At 38.5% G+C, this 27,416-nt stretch overlaps 1 protein-coding gene and 1 long non-coding RNA gene across 2 annotated transcripts in view; both read left to right on the top strand.

The window, feature by feature from the left end:
- LOC134005422 (uncharacterized) overlaps positions 1–27,416 on the top strand; it is a 413,404-nt gene that overhangs the window by 78,455 nt on the left and 307,533 nt on the right. The gene's annotated exons all lie outside the window — the stretch shown is intronic.
- sstr1b (somatostatin receptor 1b) lies at positions 3,077–4,183 on the top strand. Its single transcript, XM_062444751.1, has one exon. The coding sequence runs from the start codon at positions 3,077–3,079 to the stop codon at positions 4,181–4,183; it is 1,107 nt and encodes a 368-aa protein (XP_062300735.1).

The raw sequence follows: 27,416 nt of genomic DNA, 5'->3' as shown, positions 1-27,416 counted from the left end.
AACTAACCAGTACTGTCCTTTGGGACCGCCTACTCAATCTGACTTTTTATTAAAAAAAACGATGTTCTCAGTGTGGCAGTGATGATGTAATGTATACTTGCATTCAGAAAGATAGAAAGATAGAACTACAGTATGTGTTTGTAATTTTGCTGCCTGGAGAATGTCACTCTGCAAGCCCCTGAAGGGGTTTTCTGCAATTCTCCCTCATATTCCTCTGTACTTATTATTACTGTGTATTTTAATGTTTTCTATATGTATTACTAAACAAACAAACACATATTTTGATGTACACCAGTGAAGAAGCTTTCATGCTGTTACATTGTCATGTATAAACGTCATGTACATGTACTTAATTTGTAGCATTCACACACATAATTCAATCCATCATTTTCACATCATTATTTAGTTTTTTCATAACGTTCCAGATATAAAGTGGTCTGGACAGAGACTGAATATGGCAGCTGGCTGACATGAACATGGATCTTTGCACAGAATGAAGACTAGGTCAACACATTTGTATTTGTGCAAACCTGAACTTGTACAGATGGCTCCATTTAGAGAACAGAGTACTGTCCTCAACTGCAGCAGCCAAAGAAACGTCAAAGCATCATCAAGTTATATCAGTGAACAGTGGAAAAATAGGTGTTGGTAACTTCCTGGTGTATTCAAGTGCAACTATCAGATTCTTAGGTGAAACTTTGTAATGAAAACATAATAAAACCAGAGCTGTCTACACAAACCTGGAAAACAAATACAAAAGAGCTTTATTTCTATATACCATGCCACTATTTTGCATTGTGTCATACAATAGTAACTTACTTGATCTTTCTAAAACTTACAACCTCATCTTGTACCCTGTAAAGCACTTGGTTGGGGAAAAAATGTGATGTATTGGTAATTGTGTGAAAAATGTAAGAAGAGAGCCAACAACCCTTTGCTAACCAAAATAAAATGGCCTTAATTGCTTAACCTTGGATAAACCTAAAATATTGAGTTTCCATGCTGAGATATTGTAGGAATACCCTATTCCAAAACATTTAACAGTGACATGTATTTTCCTTGAAATTAAAATCCAGTTATATGTGACAAACAGTGATGTTAACTGTGCATTCAGCAGATAGAGAGCATAGAGGAGGCATTCAATGATGAGTTTCAGGGTGAGTGGGGGAAATGACATGTCAGCATTTATAATAGACAACCCTTCACTGGTTATAATTGGATGCCATGTGTTAGCTGTAATTTAGATGTCACCTCTCACAAAGTTCTGGATGTGCTCAGTTACCTTGTCAACACAGTCAACCTACCGTCCGTTATCTCAAGACAGCTTGACAATTCCTGTCTAGATGATGAGCCCACATGATGGAGATCATCTGCTATTTGTGAATCATGTGCTATAATGCAGCCGACTGCTTAACACCGGACGCAGAGTTGTACAGAGTCAGGCTAGCTGCTTCCCGCTGCCTCCAGTCTTTATGCTAGGCTATGCTGAGTTCTGAATATGCAAGTTCAGCTATTTGACATTAGATGGAAATTATACCTTTTACCTTCAAGTGGTTAAATTCTTGAGCACACAATTGTTTGGCAAATTACCTTTCAAAAATGCTAAATAAGTAGAGTTAGTAAAGTCACATTGAGGAATGCGAAAAAGTAGACAACAAACTTTACAAACCACATAGCTAGTGCCATTTTTAAATAAAACTTAGTGGTGGCAAAATCTTTGCCTATCATAGCATTCTTTTGAGTCATGTCTTTTTTCACAGTAAACAGCAGAATATTCTAAAAAATAATAACAATAACAACATTAATAAGGATGTATGTATTTATATGAAAATAAGTCCCTGGCCGATCAGGGTCAAGTGTTCTCTGTGGTCATGGTGGAACTTCATCTATTAGCATATCAATTAAGTGATTATGAAAAACGAATTTTTTACATGAACATATCATGCAGGTAATGCACACAGTTATGACATTGGTAATCATTGTCACTGTAGATGAGCTGTATGGGAATTTGTTTCAATACTAAAATACAACATAACACAATAATAGTGTTTTCTCTGAAAGAAAAACTTCAAAGTCTCAGATTATTAAAATAAAGGTGACAGGTCATCTTAGGTATGATTCACTTGTACTTTGATATTGTGCTTTGTGTCTGTTGAAAAAGCAAACTAAATGACATTTCTTTGTTTTATCACAGGCTTTTGTACTTGAAGTCACAGAAAATGGGAAAATAATGTATCCTGAGGAGAGGCTTCTGCAGGAACTTCCTGATTTCTCCGCACTCTACAGCGGCTGCAAAACTCCATCAGCCAGTTAACATGAGCTGGGAAGCCAAAAACCACCTTTAATTGGTCACTCAACATCATTTGACCTGCTGGAACACCTCATTTCAATCAACACATGGGGGTGTTTTGTATTTACTGTATGTCCAAGTGGTCGTATTCTGGTTTTCATCATAACTGTCAGCTGGGCAGTAATATGTATATTTATGTATGAATGGAAATGGAAAAGTATATGTTTACCTATTAAGAATCCTGCTAATCAGGATGTACAATAGCTGCCCGAGGTGCAGCTGTATTCTGAGGTAAAATGATAAAGGTTGACTTTGGAATGTGAAATCCCTAACAAGTGAAGGCACAAGAGACCCAGAAGAATCAAGGACATATGAACTCTAAGAGGGAACAATGGATGTTTTCTTCTCTCTTGGATGGCAGTAACTAAGAACATAACATATATTTGCTTTTGTGATATTAACGTGATGATCGTGATCCTCTTTTATGTGGATTGTCATAGAAACTGAATGGACAATAGAGAGCTCTGACACTTCTTTTAACAACCATCTTCTGTAACTTCGGAATCTCTCATTGAGTGTTTCTTTCATCATGTACTTATCCATTCTACACAAAGGGACTACACAACCTACTTTTGATAAAGGTTATGTTTTAGGGTTGGATCAATGGTAATGTGGTAGTATAGATAACAAGAAGCCCAACATTTGGTTTCTCTTTGGTTCTCTATAGCACTATTGGTTAGCATTATTCAAACTTAAAGTTAGCATCATATACAGTCAAAAGTGACCATGGATTTAAATGGGAGCCAGGACTATGGGTCCTATCCAACAGGACTACCTTATAACACAAGCATGGACTATGAGGACTACTACCAGGAGCCTGATGCCAGTAAAATCATCATCCCATCCATTTATGCTTTTGTCTGCTGTATAGGTCTTACTGGAAATGCCATGGTCATCTATGTCATTCTGAAATATGCCAAAATGAAAACGGCCACTAATATCTACATCCTTAACTTAGCTATTGCTGACGAGTTGTTTATGTTGAGTGTTCCTTTTCTAGCCACGTCAGCCGCCGTTCGCCACTGGCCCTTTGGGTCACTGATGTGTAGGTTGGTGTTGAGTGTGGATGGTATCAATATGTTCACATCAATCTTCTGCCTGACTGTGCTGAGTGTTGACCGCTATGTGGCAGTGGTCCACCCAATCAAGGCGGCCCGCTACCGCAGACCCACTGTAGCCAAAGTAGTTAATGTGTGTGTCTGGGGGCTGTCGCTCATAGTTATTCTGCCCATCATTATCTTCGCAGACACCGTTCCTGCAGAGGATGGTGGAGTGGACTGTAACTTCTTATGGCCTGAAGCAGCATGGTCAGAAGCATTTGTAGTCTATACCTTCCTGTTGGGTTTTCTGTTGCCAGTTGGAGCCATCTGTTTATGCTACTGCCTAATGGTGGCCAGGATGCGCGCAGTGGGGCTAAAAGCTGGCTGGCTACAACGGCGGCGCTCAGAGAAAAAGATCACCCGCATGGTGTTGCTGGTTGTGGCGGTCTTCGTTCTTTGCTGGATGCCCTTCTATATTGTCCAGCTGATTAGTGTTTTCCATCGGCCACCGGACCCCATGGTCACTCAGCTTTTTGTAATCCTCAGCTACGCAAACAGCGGCGCCAATCCTATCCTGTACGGTTTTGTGTCCGACAATTTCCGGCGTTCATTCCAGCGCATTGTGTGTTTCCGGTGGTTGGAATCTGGGCTGGATGCAGAGCAGGTGGATTACTGTGCTGTAGCACTGAAGAGACAAGCAGCATGTAATCCTCTGGATTTTCCCAAAGACTGTATGGCTTCTGATATGGTGTTTCGCAATGGAACTTATACCTCCCGTACAACCACAGTGTAAGACTGAACCAGAACAACATCTAAAACAAGCAGTAGCTATGATGTAAAGGAGAGTTTCCTTTTTGATCTCCTGGGGTTGCAGGTGATTGATGTTTAATCTTGATGTGTTATGTGATAAAAAAAAAAACTAGAATATATCATTATTTCCATGTAATCTCCCCTGAAGCACACAAGTGTACCATACAAAAACTGACATGACAAAATATGAAGCCATGCAGATTTGAAAGTGGATAAGGAGAAAAAGTCCAGTACAACAACCAAGAAGGCTGGCATGTTGAGAAAAAAACTGACAAGAAAAAAGATGTAAGATGTAATTCTGTTTTCAAGTGGGTAAGGATAAAAAAGCACAGGTGAATATAAGCATAAAATATTATTGCTTGTCAGCATTTTGTTTCTGTGACGCTGTGATGAATTGACGTATAACCAGCTCTAGGCCTTAGCTTAGCTGTGAAGCTGCTTGTGAAACCTGTAACCATAAGAAGGCAACAAGGTAATTGCCATTGTGAACCCCCATGTTCATTTGTCCTTGTGTTTAAAACTGTTTATTCAAAAGATACACATCATTATAGCATCCAATGGCACCCCTAAAATCACCAAATTCAGCTGCTTATGGATAGAAATGGATTTAATTTGGTGTGTAAGTAATCACACAGAATATTAGGCGAAACACAACAAAATACTCTAAATGGCCTTACCTGCACTATAAAGGCTCATATGATTAAGTCAATACAACACTACAGCAGAGTCATGACTTTCGATTAATTTATTTTCAAGTTTGCCATCTTTTTGAGTACTGTAAAGTAACTACCTATGAATCCTAACACTGAAGTTTACACTAATGCCCACTGATGCAGCTTCAGTACCTCACTACAACAGTCGGATAAAAGTCTTTTTTTCCCTTTTTTTTTACCTTACTCGACCTCAAATTTTGTTTTATTAGTATTATGCTCATTCCCAGCTCTATTTTTTAGATTCTTGGACTCCACTAGAGCAGCTTTACATGACTCAAAGTTCAGCCTCTGTCTCTAACAGGAAGTCTTAGCTCATGTCTCTTTAAAGGTCCCCTTCACAATGGACCCACTCTGTTCAGACTGGCCAGATTTCCAGAAGCTTGCCAAGGAGCAGTCATACCAGAGTCGTGTTAAGTTACTGCTGATCAAAACCCAACATTTCCTGCTTTCCTACTTCATATTAAAAGCTTGTAAATGACTAAATAAAAGTCATCATCGCTTGATTTGATTACCAAAGATTATTCTTTTAGTGTAAAATCAAGCCAACTCTTTAAATGTTTTACCACAGCAACGTAAATAGATTATGCTCTATCTTTTGGAAACCGTACACATATTTATGTAAAAAAATACTTAATAATGGGCCTATCCTCAACAGCGGGCTGGGAGGAAATTTGTAAATTTTAGGTGTGCTATTAGGAGCTATGAAGTCAGAAAGTATATGTTTAAGTAAATATCTTACATATTTGTACTGATTTTACAAAGGCACTTACACAGAAATTGTGATATACAGATATTTCTCCAGATTGGTCAAATTTCTCCTCAAAAACGTTTAAATGTTTTATATGTCGGTGTTCAGCAGATTTATACAACACAAACTTGAATTCAAAAATGTTTACCAATGCTAGTGTGCTTGTTTCACACTTCACGTATCATAATGTTTTTTTAAAAACACTGGATTGGGGGTTTGGGGTGGGGGGGATTAGGGCACTGACAAGGTTGGTGCCGGCCCTGGATATCACCCAGACAAGAGAAAGTTTAAACTATAAATGTGAGTCTTTTTCCTCTTTCAAATAATGTTGGATTATTAATGTGTATGTTTGTGTATTTGCTGTATCTATGTTTGGTAATTATTAGTTGGTAGATCTATTTCAATCTGAGCTTTGTCTGAGCGTTATACTACTGTTGCACAACATGGGTTAGGGTTAGGGTGGGGGAAAAAATCATGTATGTGTTGATTTCATGTTTCTGAATTACAAAGGCTCACAAAATGATTCTTTTTGCCTTCACTTTTGCCTTCCTGTCAGTTTTTTTCTGTTACAGATTAGAGTCTTGAGAGAAGCTAATTCCAGATACATATTTAATTTAGCATATTTAAATGGCTAGAATTGTGGACAACAAGTAAATGTGAGGTTTGGGATGGATTAGGGTAACGGTGGGGGAATGTCTGTGCTCTAGCTCCTTGATCTTTACAAGTAATTTGAAAGTTTGAAATGTGTCACATCAGAAAGTCAAATCAAATATGCTAGGTAGCTTTAGCATGAGTCCACCGCTGCCTGGAATGCATAACTAAAATTACATTTTGGAGATAATCTTCTTTCCGTTATGGGTGAGCTGTTGTGTGTTTGTTCAGCACGTTTTACAGTTGACTGTACTCATAAACATTGTTTCTGTTATATAAAATACATTTGCTAAAGCTAAGCTATCGACTTCCGGCTGATTTCATTGGCCTCCAATTGTTCTTTTGTGCACGCAGGTCAGTTCAGGACTGTGACCAGTTCACATTAAAATGTAATACTGGCCACATTTAAAACATTATGTGAACGCAGGGTGCCCCCAGGGATTTTGGGCCCCATGAAAAGATATCACACTAGGCCCCACCAACCACACACAATTTCTGTAATCACACCTCTACCTGTGAAAGTTTACAACTCTCTTGTAGTCCAATAATAACACTGAGCTGTGAAAACAGGAGCCAGGACTGAACCATTTTATGTAACTAGAGGGGGGTCTTTGGGCAATACAGAGGCTTTGGTAGGTTAATTTTTGCCAGAAACAAGAAAAATATTAATATTAATGATTATTAGTTAATAACGCCCCCCCCCCCCCCCCAAAAAAAAAACAACAACAAAAAAACAACAACAACAACTAATCTAATATTTTTAGGGGCCCCTGTCAATTACAGGTACTTAGAATCATCCTAACTTGTGATGACCTAACAAAGCACCAAGGCTTGCAGTGTGAATGCCAAAGACATGATCCTAGTGAGGTGAAGGAGTTACACTTATCCTGTAAACACCGGTGTCAAGTACACGCTGCCCTCCAGCTGTGTCTGCAGCTAATTATTGATGAGCTGTTACTGCTGTACGTTGCACAGAGAAATAAAATAATTCCGAGTGTTGATCTGAAGTATTTCAGACACTAGTTGCTGTGATGTTTCAGTATTTACAGACCAAACTGACCTGCAGCAGATGTTGAAGCTTGGTGTGTAAAAATGCACCGCTGCAGCAGTGACACACGTTGTGAGCACAGCTCTGCTTTCAAAGATCTGCTAACTTTTTTTTTTACATTATAATAGAGAACAAAGTTCCAGCATCTTTGTAATAATAAAGAGAGACAAACCCCTCTAAAGAAATCACCTCTGGGTGATTTATAGCGTGTCAGTCCGTGGTGAGAGAGGAGCAAAGACACATTCAAATAAATAAATACATCAGTCAGTTTCCAAAATTAAAATGATAAATCTGGAAAGCAGATTTTGTTGTGCTGTACAGTTTAGGGGAAGGATTTTGATTGGCTATCAGTGTTTTTATCATTCATCAAATCACCTGGAAAGTTATCCAATGATATCGTTCTCCACTGTTGTTGTCGTTATAGTTGTGGTGTGGACTCCAGACAGTCCTTCACAGTTCCAGCAGTAGAGTCGTGCTGGAACTGTGTAGTTGAAAAGCGCCATTGGTGGTTAAGTGGTAATGGGTAGGGTGTGGTTTGGGATTGGGCCACTGTGTAAGGGAATTGGGCTGTATTCCAATTGGCTGGGGGGTGAAAGAGAGGGCCACACCTCCAGCCAATTGGAGTAGGTGACGCTTCGTGAATAAAATGTCACAGATATTTTTAGATATTTTTAATAGACAGTCATTTTAAAATAGGCCAGCATACCAGATTTTTAAATCTGATTTATTGCTAGTTTATGAATGTAACTCAAATCCCATCAGTCAAATCAATTAAAACAGTATCTGTGATGGTAGGATGTCTGTTCTTGTTAAGGATATCTTAAACATCATTCTTACTGTCCTATCTTCTTCTTCTTACTGTGGTCAGATTGTAATTTTCACTATGCATAGATCTGTGCAAGATCATTAGAAATGATCAGTCTATTAAATGTCAAAGGGTTTGCCATAATATGTGACATTACTGCAAGATAGATATACAGAAAGTCATGTTTGGTGCAAAGTGTGAAGACTGTGAATGAAGCACAGAGGACTCTGGCAGAACCAAGTGTATTACATTAATAGCACTCTCAAGCTCAAACTAGTGTCACATCCATTTTCTCTGGCTGCTGTATGAAGTATCATCACTGTGGAAAGTGGAAATTGACATTTCCTCTGTGGTTAGTCAGCAGAGACCTTCCTCTGGTAATTCACGGACCATGTTGCCTTTCAATTACACTAAATCAGTCAGTCTAATCAAGATGATCATATTGCACATTGGCTGTGGTTACTGTCAGACAGTGGAGGGAATATGACCTATGATTGTGCCTATCCTACACTGACTGATTTAGTCTGTTGAATGTGGATCCTGGCACAATTATCCATTACATTATGAGATTATGTCAAATTATAGGAATTATAAGAAAACAAATAGGAAAAAATGGGTGTTTTATTCTGTCAAGCAATCACATCTCCTCACTGGAGAGCCGTCGCTTGTCGTTTATTATGCCTGCCATGGAAGAACTGATCAAATTGTACTTTTCACATTGGTTTAACAATAGGGAGATACTTGTGTAACCGAGCGTTATACTGTAGACACCCATACTTACATAGGTTATAAAACAAAGACATGGAGGATCCACTGCTTGAACAGGACGGCCACACATTTATTATTTTTTCACATGAAAATTGCCCAATTCAAAACCTTTTATAAAGAACAAAAAAACTAAAATCTCCTCAATCAAATGTCCCTCTACAGAGACAGTGTGTTCCCCAAGAACTTGCTTGGACAGTAAGGAAGGATATATAACTTGATGGACACTTATGCCCCATTATAATGAGTTTTAGTCTTGTAGCTCTGCCCATTGTCTCAATGTCAGACAGTTTCAGACTGGTTGTAATGAGCTGTAGTTTTTCTTCAATCATGTGTGATTGACAGTTGAATAGGAGCAGTATTTGGCGTCAGTGAAGCTTCAACAGAAATGGAGCAGTCTGAGCAGTATGTTGCCAGCAGTTTAGCTCTAGCTCCAGGCAGGTTCACAGAGCTCCAGGCTCTGACCTGCAGCACTGACATGTCTAAGGCTGACACACATCAAATCCATGACTTGAAAAAGAAAAAAAAAACACATGCACATGAGGTTACAGGCTCATACTGAAGAAGACACATACTGTATTATCCAGTTCACTACACAGCTGGGGTTATGCCATGTGTTTGTAGAATATTTGTACACAGTGAAAGTTGTTGACTGGGAGGTTTAAAACAGAAGGCTTGATAAGACATGATTGGTGATGCCTGACTGTCAGTTTATGTCACAGTTCCTGTTGCTGGCAGAAATCCATCAAGAAGCATGTTTCAGCTTGAAATATTTAGACAGCTTACATCATACTGAGGCTGAGAGAGGCAGCAGTCCACGTGCTGTTTTATGACAATGGCTCATGTGTTACACTGACTGCAGTAAAACCTTTAATGTACTGTAGGAGGTAACACACTGCAGCTTTTACAGATATGAAACACATATTTTGTGCATGATCCTGTTTCCACAGAGACACTAAAGATAGGGGACATTATATGACGCCCCTTCAGACTTGTGCACTGGATTTATAACTTTTATGTTAAAATGGTTTATGCCATTTGCTTTTTTTAATACTGTTGTTATAAAGGTGGTATGGTAATGGTTTATGACACACAGAAGCTGATTTTTCTGTTTTTCTTTTATATGGGTAACAGGTAACACAAGTAATGTATATCATTTAGGTATATTTATAAAATCTTACTTCATTTCACCTTACATCATTAAGCAATTTATTATATTTTGACAGCAGAATAGAATCTGCTTTAAGAGAAAATATAACCACAGGTAAGAACAACAACACAACAGTCATTTTCACATCTACTTTTTTATGGGAAAGTAGTGTGGATGTACCTTTTCAATTCCATTGTGGAATATTTGAGAGAACTATAGTCACCATCAACTGGCAACAAAAGTGCCCACACAGTATGATAAAATGACCCTACAGTATGAAGAAAAAAATAATGTGCCCTTTAAATGAAGTGCCATTTAGGGTAAGTCTAACATTTAAAGAGCAGAATTTGATGGCTAAAAAATAAATAAATCACCTGTTATTTCACCAATCTTGCTTCTTGCTTCCCAAACAAGACTGGTTCCATAGTTCCATGTTTTTACTACAGATGAGTTGGAGAAATACATTTAAGACGATACCTATACCCTGTATTTTATTACAGAGATGTTTGCAAAATATGTCAGAGTATTGAATGAATAAATGACCCTTAATTAAAAGTCAGAGGATAACCAAAGTCATTAGGATTCATCCTCTGAGAAACATGAAAATATGAACAAAATTTCATGACAATCAATAGTTGCTGAGATAGTTCTGTTTGGACCAATGTGGTGGGCAGACCATATCATTGTGTGGCACATCATCGGATAAATGAGAAGCAGAATTCTGAGCATGAACACAATAATGTCATAGCTCAGGGGACATGAACTTGAGTGTAAACCAGAGCACTGATGAACAGCTATGTTGTAAAGACCACAAGACACTTGACTGTGGTTGGTGATCACTCTACCAAGAAACCAAGAAAGATTTAAGGGTGCATTTGAACAACAGTTATTGAAAAACCAACCAGTTTACAGCCTAAATATTTTCTGTACCAAATTTGACAGTCTATGTTTGTGTTATTTCTTGGACAGAGAGGCACAGTTAAGTTGCTGTTGGTAACAAGGTTGGAGTAATACAATTATCATTAGCTGTGGTAGTGGTTAACAGTCATGACCTCCAATTACATTACCTTTTTCCTTTAAAACGTTATGGTCTAATGGCCTATTAAAACAGCACAGACAAAAGCATATGGTTTTTTGCATTGAAGATTTTCTCTGTGGTAGTACAAACTGCTTTGAAGCTTGTAACATACTCTATATAAACACAAATAATATCCAATAAAAATATTGCAAACACATGTTAAGCTTGAGATCACTGCAGGAATGAAATATATAAGCAGGTAGAGAAACGTGACACAACACGTCAAATCTACTTTGTGTAATATGGAATCTGTGTTCTACTGCAAGACATGAACGTTGCTGGGTATCGGTACTCAATACCTTTAAGGTATCGACTGAAATTAATCTATACCAAGTAGTATTGAAACATCTCCCGTCAAATAATACATGCAATCCATCCTTTTTGGCCCCGGAGCTTGAAAATACGCCAATCAATGCAAGCATTCTTCGATTTAATGTAACATGTGATTGGCCCACTGCCACAAATCAGAGCAGCCATGAGTATTAATGATTTGCAGAGTTTCAAAATGCATTTGTGTAAAAATCTAATCATTTAGATGAGGAGGAGTGGTGGCATTTTATGCTTCTATTCACATGATGGGAATAGAATGAAGTACTCAGTTGGTATCAGTATCACTTCAAGGCTACTTGGATTGGTACTGGTATCGTCATTTTTTAAACGATACCCATCCCTAGTTGATATTGAATGATTGTGCTTGATGGCATCCATAATCCATGACATAAAGAATGGGACATATTACAGATTGTAATGACTGAGCATCTGAAGCACATTTCATCAGCATTCTAAAGTATTGTTGGACCTACATTGTAGTTGCATTTGTGTATAACATATGATCAGTGTTCATAAAAACCGAATAGATAGGCCTTTTTCCCCCTAAAGCCACCCTTCAAGAGCTTCCTTAGAAGTTTAGGAATCATATACCTCAGTAAGTGTGTGAAAACCTGTATGTGCGTGCAGTTTATGGTACCAGGATCACAGGAAATTCAGAGGCATGTAGTACATTTATGATGCTGCTCTGTGAACAAGGCCGAGGTCAGGGTGAACTGACATGCATCTGGAAAATACAGAGGATGGAAGTTTTCTCTAGAGGTCCTAAAACCCTGCACGTTTGTGCTACTTTGTTTTCTTCAACAGGTAGAGGAATGATGTTCCTGTCTGGTCAATATTGTCTCTGTACCCATGCTGCAGTCCTTCTCAATAATCTGTGCACTTCTCTTGGTTTGAAGAAAGTGTCCACGAGATCCATCTATTTTCTGGCGATGGCAAAAAATATATAGTTCCATTGTGGTTGGGGTTAGGCGTTAAAATACAGTCTGCACTATAATCCACCACCCAGACCTCCACAACCTTACTCTCTGAATCAATACATAAATGACACACTGCTTCCTGTGTTGGAACCAGGCGTGGAGTTCCGGTCCTCTGAAATGATGCCAACGCGGAAGTAACTTAAAACTGCATTCTATCAAAAGGCCACCAGGGGGCGACCGTTTTGGTGTCAAAAGGACTTCCGTCTCTATACAAGTCAATGGAGAATTCACCAACTTCTCACTTGATTTCTAACCTCAGTAAACGTTTTCAAAATGTGTTTATGGTCTCAATCGCTAGTTTAAAGCCTTCTTCAATGCAGTATGATGTTCATTTGGGACATTTTGGCCTCCCTGATTTTATATGTGACGATAAAGCAGGGTATGCATTAGGGCGTGGCTACGTCGTGATTGACGGGTTGATTGGTTCACAGGTTCAGGAGGGCGCCTCATGCTCCTCCTGATGCCCATATAAGTAGAATCCATGTTTTTATTTTTCCCGGCATGCACCGGAAATTTTCAAGATGGCGCTGCTCAGATCCGATACTATTGGCTTCCGAGCAGCAGTCCACAAGCCAATGGGTGATGTCACGGATGTTACGTCCATTTCTTATATACAGTCTATGGTTGGAACTGAATGTCGGCACTGGACATAAATCATCAGGTGCAAAATCATTGAATATAAATGTAATTCTAAGGAGTCTGAGGTAGTTTTCAAGTGTGGTTTAGGCAGTAATGCTTCTGTAAGCCTCTATTAAAATATTGGTGAAAACAGATCAACATAGTCCTCCAAAACAGGATGGTCTGTGCTCATTCCAGTTCATTAGGATAATTCTTATGCCTACGAGGCAGCTCACTGTACATAGACCATTTATGAATAATGAACACAGTGCTTTGAGTTTCTTACCTCAAGGGCATACAACATGAAAAATTTCACTCATAACTTAAATTAACTTGGACCAAAAAACTCTCACCTCAGGGAATTCCCAAAATAGAGGTAATGAAAAATGCCTGCTGTCATGGCAGGTGGGTAAGTTTTGTGTAATATATTTATAAATATATATAAATATGAGGGTATTATGACAAATATCCAAAAACTGAGCAAAAAGAAAAACACATTATTCTTTCCTGTGCTGTCATAGCTTCCTCCTTTCTTCATCACACTGCCTCCATAATCCCTCTCTGAGAATTCTGCCTGTCTTTATAGTCGAAAAGTGATGAGTCATACAAATGGGGGTAACAGCACACGAAAGTCTCTCCTCGAAGGTATTCACTGGGTTGCATTCAGTTGTTCCCATAAAAATGAAGTTAGTAGAAAAGTGAAGAATAAAAAAGGAGAGCTGGAAGAAAAGAAGAAGTTCAACCTAGTTTCACACCTCTCCAGTAAGGGGGTGTAGTTGTCAGATTAGAAAATTACAAATTGGTGGACACAGTACCTCCAATTAAAATGTCAGCAAGTAGTTTCAGACACTCTTTGACAATATAACAAACACTTTTTGAAATGTTTTTCACAGAATGTCATTCAAGAAAGGAACTTTTTTTGAAATGTCATATGTGTATTTGGAGTCATCTCATGTTGTACTCTGATTGGTGGGTTTGTAGACATAGGTTATAGCAGCGGTCACATTGTGTGAGTTTTGCCTTAGGCTGTCTTCGGTTGCCAAGGCTTCACATTGGTGGTCGGCGGATGAGTCTCACAGAGAGCTCTGGCACACTAATTAAGATTGCCAACCATCATCTCAGACAGCCCAAAATCACACAGCTTAAAAAGACCTTAAGCAGAATTGACTGAAATATTTTTTTGCGTGGGATACAATGGAATTCAGGATATTGTACAGTACTTCAATTTCTCTAAGTTTCAAAAATGTAGGCTTTAATTATTGACATCAGAACTCCAAATGTGCTATTTAACATATCTCAAAACCCATGAAGAATTTACTTGTGATTGAATATCAACAGAAGTCATTACTGACAATGATTTATTATTTATATAATGTATATACAATGAATATGCTCTTACATCTAATTTCATTATGGACAGCCAATGACCAATGTATGGACTGTCTTTAACTACTGCGTATGTGGGGAGGGGGAGGGTGGCACTGTATTAAATGCCTTATTCTTGTCTTTAATGTGCACTTTTTGTACTATACTGCCCTGATGACACTCCTAATTTTGATAAATTGTAAACTGAATGATAAACTGAATTGAATTGGGTTGATTTTGTTCATTTCTTCAATTCATCACTTCTCAAATTAAGATCTGAATGATGAAAGTAGCCTGTCAAGCTGCATGACATTAAGGAACAAGAAGTTCTTTCCTCTGCACATTAATGATGTTGTGTCACTGGAAAATACACTGTTGCACTAATTACAGCAGCACTGCTGTTGAAGATTTTAAACCACAGCAATTCTGTGGAGAGACAGTGGCACAGCCACCACACAGCCCTTGACAAGGTCCAATGGCATAGAATCCAAAACTGGGGGCCTCTCACTGCTGCAGCCTTCAGTCCTCTTGTGGTGCTTCTCCCGGATCCCACCATCTGAACATCTGACCAGCTGCCATCTTATGCCCACTCCACTGTTGAGGGCTTGGTTTGGATCACTCTTTGTCAGTACCCTTCCCCTTGACCTTACAACCATGGATGGCCCTAACAGGAGCAGTAGCTCAAGGCTCTCCACACCACAGCAAGGTAGTGATCCCTAGAGAGAATATATACATACAGTATATGTGTATATATGTATATGTATATATACAGTACTAGTCAAAAGTTTGAACACATCTATAATATAAGGGTTTGTAGCAGCCAATAACGTAATAACGACAAATAACTTAATAACAGCCGATAACTTAGTATTTTTGCCCATTTTTTTAATGTCATAAACCGTAATAACAACATAGCTAACAATGTAATAAAATTACTCCACCAATAACATAATAACTTTTTTGCCAATAACGTAATATGTTACTTTTATTGGCCTGGTAAAAAAAAAAATCCTTTACAAATGTAGTAATTGGAGCCGTAATAATACACAAGTTTTATATATGGGATATAAAGTGTCACACTTGGCAAAAAGTTATTACATTATTGGCTCAGGAATTTTATTACATTATTGGCAAGTTATTACGTTATTGGCCATCAAAACGAGAAACATTATTACTTCATCGGCCATTATAACGTCATCGGCTGCTACAGGGTCCTTCTGAAGAAATCAAACCTATGAAATCAGTGTAAAAACACTAAAGAAAAAGTGTAAACAAAAGAAAATTCCTTAATATAGCCATTGTTAGCCTTGATGACAGCTTTGAACATTATTGGCAATATTTTAACCAGCTTCATGAGGTAGTCACCTGGAATAGTGCCACAGTCGTGTTGGTATAAAGAAAATAGCCCTATTTGACTACTGTAGCAATCCATATCATGGCAAGAACTGCTCAAGTAAAGAAAAAAACAGTCCATAATTACTTTAAGACATAAAGGTCAGTCAAGCTAGAAAATGACATGAACTTTGAAAGTTTCTTCAAGTGCAGTCACAAAAAACAGCAAAGGAAGACCAAGAGTTACCACTGCTGCAGAGGAGAAGTTCATTAGACTTATAAGGTTTAGAAATCACCCATTAAGGCATCTCATGTGTGAATCAGGCCTTCATTGTGAAATTTCAAGAAACCATTGCTCTGGGAGACTAGTAAGAGAAAGAGAATTTATTTATTTTTTTTTTGCTTCTTTGCAGCAAAATCCATATCTGAAGCTTTGTTTCCTGTCATATAACCTGTGTTCTATCAGAATCAGCTGTATTGGCCAAACGTTTGAGCACATACGAGGAAAATACACGCCATATTAAATTCCCTCAAAGTCTTCACTACAAGTGCTTTATGAGTTTGGATATGGATATAAACTGTAAACTGACTGGGAGGGAGTATTTCTGGTTGTAATTATAGGTTGACATGAATGCATTTCAAAATGTTTTTTTTCCCAAAAGTAAAGAAGCCTGTGGTGAAACCTACACTATGATCCATCCACCACTATTTTCAGAATTAAAGTTCAAAGATTTTGATTTCTGACAAACAATTCACAACAACCTGTGTTCATTTTACATTTATAATATCTAAATATAATATAATAATATAATAATATCTAATTTGTGCACAGTCTTGTGCAAAGTGATTGATTGCATGTATTTGTATTTCCTGAGTTTTTGCATTCTTGGTTATTTCCTGTTTTTATTTTGGAATCACCTTTGTCTCTCGTTTCAGAGATCTTCACTTCCTGTTCTCCTGTGTTTCCCGCCTTGTGTGTGATTACCTGCCCCACCCTGATTAATGTTACCTGTGTCTAATTATCCCACCTTCACATGTGCATTTAGGCTGTGTGTTCCCCTTTGTCTCTGCCAGTTCATCTCTTCAGTTTCCTGTGAATGACCCTGTCTTGCTCTTGAGTCCGCTTTATTATCAGTCATTACAGAATTAGGTTTTAGAACATCTTGCCGAAGGACTGTTGTTCTACATGAACCAGCTTCAGTGCAAAACTGGCACACTCACAAATGTGAGTTCATGTATAATTTTCCTAATAAATAAAGACAATGATGTGCGTCTTTAGTTTAGTTTATGTGTTTCAAAAGTCTAAACTCTACATGCAGTAACACATATTCAAAAGGAAGCTCCTCTCATTTCATGCAGGCCTCCTCTTATCCCCTCTTCCACCTTTGCCTCATCGTCTCTAAAGCAGTCAGTAAAAAACAGAATGCATGTTGCAATCAGCCACATTATAGTTCAGTTTTTACCAAGTAGACTGAAACACACTGTGGTTCATTTCAAGCAATATTAATGAGAATGCAACCAGCTGAAAGTCTCAGGAAGCTGCACTGATGTCTAACCTCACTTCCCATTCAGTGAATAATAAGAATAATCCTCCTGTGGCTGGAAAATCTGCCTTTTGTGTGTAGTTTTGATAGAGCCAAATAACTGAAGCTTATAACACATTATGTGCTTGTAATGTAAAAAACAAAAAGAGAGAAGGAAAAACCAGTCAGGTAGCAACAGAGATGAGAATCGGATTCTTGTACTGAGAACGAGCAGCTTTGAACGAGCAGCTCTGACTCATTCTACCAAATGAAATGTTGATGTGAATGAACACATGTGAGACGTCTTCTTCACTCAGAAGCTGACACCAACATAACACCAAAATCCAGAAGTCTCAGCTGAACAGTGAGCTACCAAGAGCTTCTTTCACACGCTAATAGTTTTATTATTTGTTTAACCCTGTTGGTGAATGGATAAACTGAGCTTTTTGTTTCCTGGATTATCTGCCTTTTCCGTTGTGCTCGGAGTTCAGGCGTGGCTGCATGGCAAAATCCAGTCTTTGATCAATCGAAGGTCAACTGAAGTTAAGGCTTACGCAGTCTGAGCTGGACAGATCAAAGTTATCCACTTATTCGTTTTAGTGCAGAATTCCCTCTTTTTCTTGCTGTTCCTTCACTACAGTTAGTTGAGAAAACACTGTTGAGGAAACACAAAGAGGGTTCGTTTGATTTGTGAGTTGTACAGACTGCTGAAGCCTCATATTTGTTTCATTAAAATATATTTTTGCACAGAATGAAGACTGAAGGATTTTGTTACTTACATTGGAAATACATAAAGATGTGTCACCTAGGTTGTGTTAATTAGGAGACCAGTCAATTTTGCCAGCTGCATCAAAATATTATGTGGTAATAATAAAAGTTAGGGTGATCACAGCTGCAAATGATCCTCAGAGTATGGCAAAAAATATTAGTTAATTTTTTTCTCTATTTCTCTTCTTTTTTTCTCTCTTAGGTAACTTATGTGGTTATAATTTATGCATCAATAAGGTGATATATAACGTAAAGATTGTTATTTACCCAATGTGGAACTAATAAAGGAATATCTTATCTTAACTTAAACTTTAATGACAAAAAACAAAACAATAAAAAACAACAAAAAAGAATCTGAAGAGGAAAAATGATTTCAACCAAAAATGATTTTGATGTCCAAAGGGCATATGAATGTTGTATTGAGTAGACTAACATAAAGGTTGAACCTATTATTACAACTTCTTACAATATTTACAGTATAATCCATGATGTATCCATTAATAAACCCCAATTTTGCAACTCAATTGAGCAATTTCGGTTTTTTATATTTAGTATATAGGTCAAAGACGTTTTCAAAGTAGCAAAAAAATAAAACAGCTAGTACAGTTCCCTAAAAGGCTTTTTTATGTTCATTGGAGTGTCACCTATGCCCTTCTATAATTATTCTAAATAATAAAACCAGTAATTCATTTTTATTGTGATTAATAACAATATACCGTGGAAAAATGTCATTCAGTGTAACACTAATTGTTGTTTTAAGTATTTTATGTCCATTTATCAAAATCATGTGGTTCTATATTTATGTTTAGACTGTCAGGAATATAACTACCCAGAAAAAATTACATTATTTAATTTTGAACACCACATGTTTGATGCCTCATTGGTACAACTCTAAATTTGTTGAAGGCTTTTAACAAACATTTACTGCCTTGCACTGATTTTTTTTTTTTAAATGTTTAAAAAAAACTTTTACTACATCCTGTATGACAATATCTCGTTACACCGAATGACACATATCAAAATGGTCAAAAAAAATTGATTAAATGTGATTCCTTTAACAACAACAATAATGATCCCATAAACAATTATATGCAGCAGCACCAGTATTTCTTTTAAAGTTAAAAACTGTATAAAAATCAGGACAAAATGTTTAAGATGTCTACAGTATACAGATAATGGGCTTTGAAATAGTTAATAGTTTAAAATGATAATATCCACTATTAATACAACAACTAAATAAAATACATACAATAAAATACAACTAAATACAACAAATAAATATGAATTGCGTGATTAAATGTTATAAACTAGTGAAAACATAGGATAAAAATGCTACTGTCATTCAGTGTAACGAATGACATTGTGGTGTAACATGTTTAACACTGGAGAATTTGTTGTAGTGAATGACATAAACGTTACACTGAAGGACGGATCTCATACATAAACACATTTATCAGGCAGTTCCTTGGCTACCTATATAAAGTTATGACCTTCACCTATAGACATTATCATTAATTATCATATTTAATATAGCTTTTTTTTAAAAATTATATTTAAAGTGTACCAAAGGTTACAAGCGGGTGAAAAAGTGAAATTATTCAAATATTACAGAGAGATGTAGTCACCTGACCACATGGACAGAGGGTCTTTTTCATGATATCACACACTGTCACACGATCAGCATGATGTGATATGCTTTAAAATGGCTTTTTACCCATTGTTACACTGAATGACATTGATGACGCACACATTTTGGGACAGAAGTTATTCATGTTTTTAAATATTTTAAACATAAAATAAGTTGCCCATTATTCTATATATTGTTGCAACCACTTACATAATCATGCTATGGGTGTCAATTTATATATTAGGATGATTTTCTACATTTTAAAAACATTTTTGTCATTAGAATTTAACTCCGGACAGTTACACTGAATGACATTTTGACACTTTAGAGCTCAATAATTCCCTTAATTTAATACTTTGACACAAACATTCTTTTGAGTGAAAAGAAGGGTAAGGGTTGAGTTTTTTAATATTATATTTATACATATTTATCTTATTATTTTAAATTAATGACTTTTCTCTGTCAAATATCGCCCCCCGTTGGTAAGGTGTCTCATTGTGTCCACATAGTGAAATTCATTGCATTGCTTCAAGACGCACACTACTTAACACAACTTCTATTTGAAACCAGCGTGTGATCGATAAAAATTTCATGTGATCGACAACATTTTTAACGATCAATTATCGATAATCGATTAATCAGGCCAATCCCTACTCACCACACCTTTGCCTAGACCACCGACAGTCCAGAAACCGAACCCCGCCGTCTTCAGCTTACCTTCTGCAGCCCTCCACTTTCCATCCCTCCTAAACAGGCTGATAGCCGCTCGGCCGCCCTCAGCCCACTTTCCAAAGGCCTGGACAGACGAGGGAGACTTATGCCGTTCCAGGGCGGTCGGATAACAATTTTACGGACCTTGGTTGCAATGCTTCGCGCTGTCGTTTTCTCCACACCTGCTCCTTCTGCGGTGGGGCCCACGCCAGAGTAAGCTGGCCCCATAACCCCACGAAGCAACCATTGTGTAAGTACTTGGACACTCCCATTATCATCCCTGCCCTAGCTCAGTTTACGTAACCACCCGGACCGCCAGTTTGTAGATTACCTCATCCACGGTTTTACACGTGGGTTCCATCCCTGTTTACAGGTCATGCCTGACTCTTCCTATAACTGCCATAATCTCCAGTCAGCCACGTCAGACCCGGACTCAGTCGACTCGCTCCTGACCGCTGAAGTAAAAAACAGGCTGATCGGCCCATTCTCCAGCCCACCTTTCCCCTTATTTAGAATCAATCCCATAGGCATAGCCACAAGAAAATATTCCGGTAAAAAGAGACTTGTCATCGACCTCTCTTCCCCTCACGGCTCCACCGTCCCAAGCATCAACAGCCTCATCCCCAGCCCAGACTTTTCCATGCAGTACGCCACAATCAACCATGCCATTTCACTGATCCGTCTCGCAGGTCAAGGTGCTTGACTGTCCAAAGCAGACATCACTAGTGCCTTCAAAGTCCTCCCCATCCACCCTGACTACTGGCATCTCTTTGGTGTTTCCTGGAAGGATGCTTATTATTTTGCTGTTCGCCTGACTTTCGGGTGTAAAAGCAGCCCAAAAATGTTTGACTCCCTGTTCGAGGCTCTGTGCTGGATCCTGGTTAACAATTGCAAACTCCCGTACGTCATTCATTTACTTGATGACTTCCTCACTGTCACATCTCCATTCTCTCCCCCCGCCCACGGCCTCACTACCCTGACTTCAGCATTCTGCGACCTCAGGGTCCCACTCTCTCCAGAGAAAACACAGGGTCCGAGCACTTCACTTGAATTCCTCGTCATCACCTTAGACACAGTTTTCCTTCAAGCATCCCTACCCACAGACAAACTCAATAGGATTTCTCTCCTCATCTCCAACTTCGTCCTGGCTCCCCAGTGCACACGGCAGCTGCTTTCCCTGCTGGGTCACCTTAACTACGCCATCCGTATCATTCCCCAAGGCCGGGCCTTCCTGTCGCATCTCCTTTCCGTATCCGCCACCATCCCATCCCTCCACGACCATATCACCTTGGATGAAGGTTGTTAGATGGAATTACAACTATGGCATCAATTCCTGTCCTCTTGGAACGGGATTTCTTTCTTTTATAACGACTGTCTCCAGGCCCAGAGACATAGACTTATACACAGATGCAGCCCTGTCCATCGGCTTTGGCGGCTATTTCGGCGGCAGATGGTTTTCTGCCGCATGGCCTTCCGAGTTCTTGTCTCTGACCCCTTCATCCACTGTCCACGAAATGTACCCGATAATTATCGCAGCTATCCTTTGGGGGCACGAGTGGTCGACACTGAACATTGCCATATACACCGATAATACAGCAGTCGTAGACATTATTAACAAAGGACGTTCACGTAGCCAAGACATCATGCCCTTCATACGCAAACTCACCCTCGTGTCAGCTCAACACTAGTTCACCATTCAAGCACATCACATACCCGGCTACAAAAACACCATCGCTGACTCACGCTCTCGCTTTTCTTTCCAGAAATTCAGACGCTTAGCACCAGCAGCCGATCAACTCCCGACGCAGGTCCCACCGTTTTCAGCCACCATCTTCCCATAAATCCTCGACTGGAACACCTAATACTTACCTCACATGACGCCATCCTCAATAGCCTCGCACCCCGAACCCTGTCATCCTACCTGACAGGGTGGAATTGCTTTAAAACCTTTCACGCAGCGCACCGCCTCCTGCTTCTATCACTCAACGTCCTTACCATTTCCAGTTTCATCACATACGCCCACTACATTATAAAGATTAGAACAACCACTATCCAAACATACATCAGCGGAATCAACTTCATTATTAAACTGTCCTCCGGAGCTCCATGTCCCAGCTTTTCCCACTCTCACATCCGTATGTTAATTAAAGGACTGACACGCTGTATCAGAACCCTCCGCACCAGCTACCTATCCCCGTATATAGACAAGGTTTTAGAGTCCATGTTCCTACTAGCATTCTTCGGTTTTCTCCGCTGTTCAGAATTCACAACTTCCTCTTCTCACCAAGACCCATCGCAACACGCCACCATATCCGACATATCAATCCACTCTCCTGACACACTCATCTTCCACCTCAGAAAAGCAAACAGGTACAGTAACCACACGGTTTTGGTTCCACTTCCACCTGCGACAAATCTTAAAAATCTGGCATACCCCAGAATCATACTCAGGTCATTCATTCCGTATCGGCGCCGCCTCCTCAGCTTCCCGTCAAGGTATCCTGGTTAACATCATTAAAATTCTCGGACATTGGTCATCACCCACTTACCTAACATACATCCGCCACAGCACAACCATCATTAAAAATGCACACCTGCTCTTGTCCTCTGGAACTCTTTTTGGGGATCTGCATCAGGGACCAGACGCGAGATAGCTCCCCCACCCAGAGTCTCATCCTGCCCCGGTTCCCTTCCCACACTCAACTAGGAAACGGGTGCAGCATCCTGGCCTCCTCGTCAACCTGGCACCCGGCTTCAATATTCACCCACACTACATCCTAAACCTCTTTTTTTCCCTCCTCCCCGTCTCCTACATCCCATCCCTTCCCCTATCCCCACGACCCTCACTTCTCCCTCCCTACCCTACGACCCCTCGACCCTCACCCCTCATCCCACCTCTTCGACTTTTCGACCTTCATCCCTTTCGACCCTCATCCCTACCCATCTACCCTCAACCCCCATCCCTACCCTTCGACCCTCACCCCTCATCCCTACCCCTCAACCCTCACCCCCCAACAGGAAGCCAACAATTACGAGAAAGTGTTAGGCTTCCAGGAAAACAAATCTTGGCTGAACACGCCAGGGCAGCTTGACCGGGCACACTGAATAACAATTGATGCCTGCGTGCCAAACCAGAGAGTAAGTGAGCTCAGCCATGGTTGATGAGAGAAGAATCAATGTTGTTGTTATCTAGTGAAAATGGGCGGACTGAGTAATTCGCGTTCAACGCATTTGGTGAGAACGCCCCATTAATAGTTGGATTTTGAGTGAGCACAGAGAAACTTTCCACTATTAGCAGACAAATATGAAAACACACACATCACTCTGCACACTGAAGCTAAAACATCTAACTGAAGGGGGGGTAATTTTACCCTGAAAAGTCCATCAAAATACCTTAATTAAATCATTAGCAACACTATTATCATAAAATTGGTATGTTAGGAATGTTGTGAGTTGTGTGCTGTAGATAAATAGGCAATGTGTTTAATAAGCTGCAGCTTCAGGCTTTTCAGTCTGTAGAAAATCATTTGTGCTGTTTTGTTGTTAGTAATTGCATTTGTTGCCTTTTTGGCCGTTATAAGGGTGATACGTTATAATTTCTAATGGCAAAGCATCCTGTAATCATGTGTCATTAGTGAAACTGAGACTGAAACAGATTGCTGTCCATGTTTAAACTCTGCAGGTTCAACTTGTTGCACATCAGGAGTTGCTCATTTGCAACATATCAGATATGTCATCTCTAATTTCACTCTTAGTTTAAAAAATTCTGAAAGTAAATTTGAATACATGTCCAATACCGATACAGAAGTATTGTATATATGTGTGTATTGTGAGGTTGTGAACTCTTTGAATTGATCATGCCTGCAGGGTCTGTCTGTCACTCTTGGCCTCCTGAGAGGCAACTGGGACATTTGGTTTAATTGCCGCTGATTTAATCAGCTTGCAGGATGCTAATGTGTTTTTTTTACGGCTCAGCTTCACTGTCCTAAAATAACCTTGGCACACACACACACACACACACACACACACACACACACACACACACACACACACACACACACAAAGAGCACACATACAGTACAGTCTCAGAGAAGCACATGGATTATTCCCCTACTGTGAAACAAACTGCTCATCTCCACAATAATGCAGATACATTCGAAAACATGTCTTTTTCTTTTCATATTGGGATTCCATCCAGAGTAAGCTGGTGTTTCCATCCCTGAGAAAAAAGCTCAATGCTCATCAGAGAGGATGAGCGAAAGCACCAGCCTCATGATGAAGTGTAGTGGAGGAAAACAGAGCCGCCTGCTTCTTTTGCATAAGAGTCACCACAGACTCTCTATTGCTCATTTCTAGGGGTGTGACGAGATCTCATACCACGAGATCTCGCGAGACAAAAACGCGACAATATTTCTCGTCAAAGTGAATTTCGTCTCCCAAAGCTATAATTAAGGGGCGCATCAAAAAAAAAAAAAAAAAAAAGAGTTTCGGTTTTCTATCGTGTTTTCAGGATTGCTGCCACGCCAGGAAAAAAAAAAAACGATTAGTATCATGTTACAACGTGAAACGTTTCATGTTATAACGTGATAGTTTCTTGTTATAACATAACTTTTCATGTTATAACATGATAACATCAATTACTTTTATTTCTGTGTTTTTTTATTAGCAATATATTATAATTTTTTATAATTGGATAATTTATTTAATTTTGATTTATATATTAGAATTGTTTCTACTCTTTACAATTTACTTTTTAGTATTTTTTGATTGTATCTAACTTTTGTATTTATGGTTATTTCCATTAATACCAAAATGATCCATCTATAAAATATCTATATGGGGAAACCTTTCACAGTGCTGCATACTGCATATGATAATTATATATTTAGAAAGTAGAAAAAGTGATTCATTAAAAGATGATAAGTTCAAACATTTCAATTCCATTTCTATTTTGTGAATTTCAAATAAAAGAACAGTCATGTATTTCCTTATTGAAGTTTTCTTAAAAATAAAGTTAAAATCTAGTCTCGATCTCGTGAACCCAATATCGTGTCTCGTCTCGTCTAGTGAGCGGAGTGTATCGTCACACCCCTACTCATTTCTATAGATGCTTTCTGTTTCTTTTCATATCACTACACTATTCTACACTACTCAACTTATTTGATGAAGGGTCTGAATGCATCATCTCTTGTGTAGTGCAAAAGGACAAGGTGATATAAATCCCAAACTAGTGGTTTTAATTAAATGTACACATTTGCAAATTAAAGTGCTATGACAAAATAAATGAAATATGTCGACACAAGACATTTAAAACATTTAGCGAGGTATAATGTATCATTTTAGTGCAGACCATCCCATAATACATTTTCAAACAATACAACCATTGAATTGAAGATGGCATAAACAGTCATACTGCAAATCTATAAATCAAAACAGGGTAAGGTCTCACCATGTTTTAACTTTCACTAAATGACCCAAGGAAGACCAAACTCAAATATCAGGGACATTCAAGATGTTTTTGAGACAAAACCATAGCATTTTTTGATATCACAGTGTTCTACCTGTCGAATAACAAAACATGTCAAAAGGACCACATGGCTCTACTGTTTGTCTAGATTACACTTCCTTTATTTGTGTGTCCATCTTTAGAAGATTACTCTCTGAACTTCAGCAGTTGGTTTTCAAAATGATTTCACCCTTGTTCGCTTTGCAGCAAAAAGAGACTAATAGAATTCATATTTCTATTTTGTCATATAGATGGAGCTCCACCCATCAGTTATTATCCAATGTTCTCTCCTGGGTCTGTTCACAGGCTTTCTTCTCATCCAGTGATCATCTCAGGAAGTATTCCTGATCTTGTGTTCTGTGTCTTGGTTGAAATGGTTTTGTTATGGTTAAGATGAGGTTTGGGGAAAATATAGAAAAACACAACTAGAGCCACGCAGGCAGCTCTTTGAAGCTGTATGCATAGAGGTGTCAAACATGCACACATATTGATACTGATGCTTAGCAGGTATAATAATGTTTACCACATTAACCATTTAAGTTTAGCATGTAAACATACTGGCATTTGCTAATTAGCAATCAACTCAAAGCACAGCTGATGGGATCACTGAGTGGATACACTGACATTTGGATGAAAAAGTCACAGGATTACCAAAGTAATTAGAATTCATCCTGAGGGGGAACATGAATATCAGGTATAACATATTTCAATGATCCAGCAGTGGTTGAGATCCATCCAATACCACAAATGTTATAGATCCCCTCCAGACATGTTTGAACACACATAAATAGAATATTATTTTTTTCCCCCTCAGAATTCAATTACCTCATTAAGATTCTTACATCTCCTCGTTCTCACTCATGTAAAAATCCACAATCTATAAATAGGTCAATATATTTCATTTTAGAGGTGTAACATTCTCGGTGTATGTGCACAGGAGGTATGTGCACACTATCAATACATCAATCAATCTTTATTTATATAGCACTTTTCATACAGCACAATGTAACACAAAGTGCTTTACATAATAAAGAAGAGCAAGAACAAAGCAAAAGCAAAAACCACACACGCACGCTTTCTCTCTCACATAACACATGCATACACACTTGAACTGTAAACTGAGGAAGTGCTATTCCACTCAGCAATTTGCAGACTGGGTAAAACCATGCAAGTAAAATGAACTAAAAATAGAAGAAATAAAGAAATGAAATACAAAAATGAAAGGATGAAGACTTTAAATTTAAATAAATAATTTAAAAATGAAACCAGAATTAAAAAGTTAACATTAATACAAGGACATAATAATGTAAACAACTCAATTATACAATAAAAAGGCTAAATAAACTAACTAATAGACCAGTCAAAAGCTAGGCTAAAAAGGTAAAAGTCTTAAGTTTGCTTTTAAATATGTCCATTACACCATGACTGGCTCCAAACTGGTAGTGATGTCACAAATCATGCTTTTTCATACACATTTTAAACTGAGATGTAGGCTCATTAT

Source organism: Scomber scombrus, chromosome 23, assembly GCF_963691925.1.
Source record: "Scomber scombrus chromosome 23, fScoSco1.1, whole genome shotgun sequence".
NCBI lineage: Eukaryota > Metazoa > Chordata > Actinopteri > Scombriformes > Scombridae > Scomber > Scomber scombrus.
Note: the sequence above shows the minus strand (reverse complement) of the source record. Positions and strands in the feature narration are given on the sequence as shown.